Source organism: Tamandua tetradactyla, chromosome 23, assembly GCF_023851605.1.
Source record: "Tamandua tetradactyla isolate mTamTet1 chromosome 23, mTamTet1.pri, whole genome shotgun sequence".
NCBI lineage: Eukaryota > Metazoa > Chordata > Mammalia > Pilosa > Myrmecophagidae > Tamandua > Tamandua tetradactyla.
The window spans coordinates 5,043,809-5,047,959 of NC_135349.1; the positions used below are offsets into that span (position 1 = coordinate 5,043,809).

At 48.4% G+C, this 4,151-nt stretch overlaps 1 protein-coding gene across 1 annotated transcript; it reads right to left on the bottom strand.

Moving 5' to 3' along the window:
• Positions 1-537: 537 nt before the first annotated feature.
• LOC143666650 (olfactory receptor 10AC1-like) lies at positions 538-1,680 on the bottom strand. The gene has a single exon (XM_077140270.1). It carries the CDS (start codon positions 1,678-1,680, stop codon positions 538-540), a length of 1,143 nt encoding a protein of 380 aa, XP_076996385.1.
• Between the last annotated feature and the right edge of the window lie 2,471 nt (positions 1,681-4,151).

Below are 4,151 nucleotides of genomic sequence, written 5' to 3' on the forward strand. Positions count from 1 at the left end.
GTCCCTATTATATATTTTTGTTGGTAGCAATAGTTCCTTCTTTTTCATTACTGTGTCGTCTTCCATGTTTATATCACACATCTATATCACGTTTACCTTGATGGACATTTGCTCTTTTCAGTTTTTGTCTGTTCTGAATGACGCCAATAGAAACTTCTCAGATATTAACACTCATCTCTCTTTATAAGATACTGTGTGGCTAAACTTTAGAGCATCGGCACTCAGCCAGGGGACATTTGGCAATGTCTGATGACATTTCTGATTGTCACAGCTACAGGCAGGGGTGAGCCACTGGCATCTAGTGTGCAGAGACCAAGGAGGCTACTAAACTGCCTAGAAGCTACAGGATGTTCCCTCCTGCTCCACCATATAGAATTGTCCAGTTCTCAGTGTCTGCAGAAGCAGAAGAACTAGGTTGGGGTCTAACTTCAGAGGTCCTACGCTGCCATGCTAAGACTTCTGTCCATTCGGCCTTGGGGAGCCAGCGTTGGGTCTGTGAGGTGAGATTTCCATCAGTGGGGGAGATCCCGCCCAGCCTCAGGTGAGTTCGGCTTGGTGGCCCACACCTGGTGTCCTCTGGCTGACCACCCGCTGCAGCACGCCCTGCATGTCCCGGTTCCGCAGTGTGTAGATGGCTGGGTAGAGCAGTGGTGTGAGGTTGATGTAGATGAGCGAGACCAGCTTGTCCTTCTCCAGGGAGCGGCTGTGGAGGGGCCTGGCGTACATGGCCGTGGCACAGCCATAGTGGAGCACAGCTACAGTGAGATGGGACGCAACTGTGTTGAAGGCCTTCCGGCGACCTGTGGCCTCACCGACCCCCAGGATGACCACCAGCACCCTGGTGTAGGACAGCAGGATCAGGGCCAGAGGCAGCACCAGGAGCAGCAGGCAAGCGGCCAGCAGAGCGTGCTCCTGCAGCTCCCGGTTCCCACAGGCCAGCACCAGCACTGCCGGGAGGTCACAGAAGACGTGGTTGATGAGGCCACCATGGCAGAAGGGAAGCTGGAATATGGCTGTGGTGAGGCCTAATGCTAGAACAGAGCCACCCACGCAGCAGGAGACCAGAAAGCTCCAGCAGAGTCCTGTGGTCATGAGCTGAGGGTAGTAGAGAGGGTGGCAGATGGCCAGGTAGCGGTCCAGCGCCATGGCAGCCAGCAGCAGGCACTCAGAGCCTCCAAGAGCCACAAAGAGGCCCATCTGGACAGCACAGGTGGATGGGGCCACTGCCTGGCCACCAGGAGGCAGGAGGAAGCCGGCAAGCATGCGTGGAGTCAGCACCAGGGTGTAGGCCACTTCAACAGAAGACAGTGCACCCAGAAAGAAATACATGGGAGTGTGCAGGGCAGGGTCCACGATAGCCAAGCCCAGGATGAGCAGGTTTCCTGCCAGAGTGGCCAGGTAGAGTGGCAGGAGGAGGGCGAAGAGCAGCTCCCGAAGCTCCTGGGGCCACCCAGAGAATCCCAGGATTATAAATTCCTGCGGGGTTGTCCAGTTCGATTTAGGCCACTGGCTCACGTTGGGACCTGGGGAGGACCAGAGTGCAAGGCTGGAGCAGGGAATTACGATGACCCCCCATCCCCCAACCCTGAAGGCAGTTGCCTCCTCCCTGCCCTGGGCATGGGAACCCAAGCCTAGTCTTCTGGATTCCATTCCTTGCTTCCTACACCTACTCTCTACCATTTCCCCAGGGACTCCAGTACTTTCCACCCATCATTTCTAGCAGTCCAATGTCCTCTGGCAGCTCAGATGTCCTGACCCAATGTTCACTCTTTCTTTCGTCCATACCTAAGGACCCAGACATCTGTTTTCTAAGCCTACAATGTAGCAAAGGGATGAAATTCAGGTTTCTCTCTGACCACTTCTTTACTCAGTGGGCTTGGTCTCAGGGATAGACAATGAGTCCTACAGACAAAGATTAAGGAGCATGAAGGAGGAAAAGAAGTGTAATAAATAAGGAATCAATGGCTGAGAGAGTTCAAATAGAGTTGAGAGTTAACTCGGGAGGTCACTCTTACGCAAGCTTCAGTTAGACATTGCTGCCTATGATGGTTTTCCAATCCCCAACCAAAACCATTCCTGACAACCCTAAAGAACACCTAGGGCTTCAGATGAGATTCTACAAAGTTTCCACACACTAGGATTACTTTCCAGAAACTTACCACTTCCAAGTGGGTCCCTGGACCAGATAACTCCTGAAACCTAGAGGGCCCAGCCTCTCCAGAACATCAACTAGTTCTATCCCCCATCCCATATTGTCGACAGCCCTTTCAAACATGAAAAAGTTAGAATGGGCATAGCCCAAATAACTTTAAAGAGTGAGAGAAAGATCAAAGAAGAAGGTGGGGTTATATCAGAGAAGGTAAGGTTTTACAAATAAGCCTGATTGCTGAATCATTATATTAATGTTTTAGTCTCCAGTGTCTTGGAACAGCTAGTATTCAACTACCCCCTGAGCATGTCCACTAACACTTCCAATTAGACCTGTTCCAAAACAAACTCATTACTTCTTTTTTTTTTTTTAAGAGGACAATGGTATATTTATTTACAACTGGACCAAAAAAGGCATACAGGCATTTTTAATTAAAAATAATGATGATGATTTAAAAAGTCAGAAAAATCAATGATGTTTGAACCCTTTATGAGGAGTCCAGTTATCCACTCCCCACTTCCACCCCCCCCAAAAAAAGAAATCTCTTAGGGGGAAAAAATCCAAGATTTGAATGAACAAAAGACTCCAATATCATTCTCTACTGCTTGGGTTCCTTTCCTCCAACCTGATTTTTGGTGAACACCACTTGACACTGCGGAGCCACTGTGAAGCAAGATTGGGAAGTTCACTGGTTTGACTGGTGGAGATGGTGGGGGCTGCTGGGAGAATCCAGGGTGTGTGTGTGTGTGTATGTGTGTGTGTGTGTGTGTGTGTGTGTGTGTGTGTGTGTGTACGTGTGTTCCTAGATTAACCAGCATCCTGAGCTTTGTCCTGTGGTAGGAGTCCCAAAGGGTCTGGAGGAAGGGTGAGTGGATGTTACTTAAACCCGAACACCAGGGTGGGTTTGGTCTCTTGCAACTTAAAAGTAAATATTTTTGACATGCACAGGGGTAGACGGGGTCTGGAAGAATGGGGGGCTGTGAAGGAGCCAGCCACATTAACTCCCTCTTTTTTGGGGGGACTGGGCTCCTTGCCTATTTCTGGGAATTGAGGAAGGAATGATAGACTTACCTTCCATCTTCCTTCACACAAGACAAACTCATTACTTCTAACACAAAACCTCCCACTCCTCCTGTGAATGGAGCTAACCTGGTGCCAAAATTGGATGTCAGGAAGTAATTCTAGACTAATTTCCTCTCCTGCACTCTTTTACAGCTGGGCATCCATCTTGTCAAATATGGCTGATGCTCCCAGAGGTTCTTCTCTCTCTCCCATGCCTGGTGTTGACTCATGTTTTCTCTTCCTTGAATGATTATGACAGATCCTAGTTTGTCCTCCTGCCTCTGCTCTGCTTCCTTCTAATCACTTTTTCATATCACTAACTAGAATGACTTGTCTAAGCTACAGGTGTCAATTCTTTGCTTAAATATCCCTTCTTTACCTCAGACGGGGTACATGCAATCAACCATCTTCAGGGTCAGTGCCTTCTCCCCACCCCCAAACTCCAGAATCATGTTCATCTCCCCATCCAGCCCTCAAAGGTCAACTGCTCTTGCCTTCACCTTAGCTTACCCATCTTTTAATAGTTTCTTTTCCTAAACCCAATCTGTAGAACTTTACTCCTTTGAAACCTAACTCAAGCTCCCATTCCCTAAATGTCTCTCATGGCTAGGCAGAATCACTGCTTCAAGGCACTTACATACATACCTGGGTGATACCCATCAATGTCCATCAGAGGTTCCTTGATATTTAACCTCTTCTCACTGGAGGCTGGGAATGCATTAAGTTCATCTTTGTAGAGCGTATTCCTTGTGCACCATGAAACCCATCCTCAAACATCTACTTTGTGATAGTGAGCTGGTCTTGATATTTCAGAGCTTAATTTTCCTCACCTGTAAAATGAGAAAGCTGGGCCAGACAATCTTTAAAGTTACTTCCAGTTCTGGTATTCTGTGGTTCTAGCAAACATTTTGCTTGTGTTTATGCTTCTAGTCCCAATGTT

Bases quoted from the DNA above. Each gene is read 5' to 3' on its own strand.
- LOC143666650 (XM_077140270.1), bottom strand. From the start codon at position 1,680: ATGGTAGAGAGTAGGTGTAGGAAGCAAGGAATGGAATCCAGAAGACTA.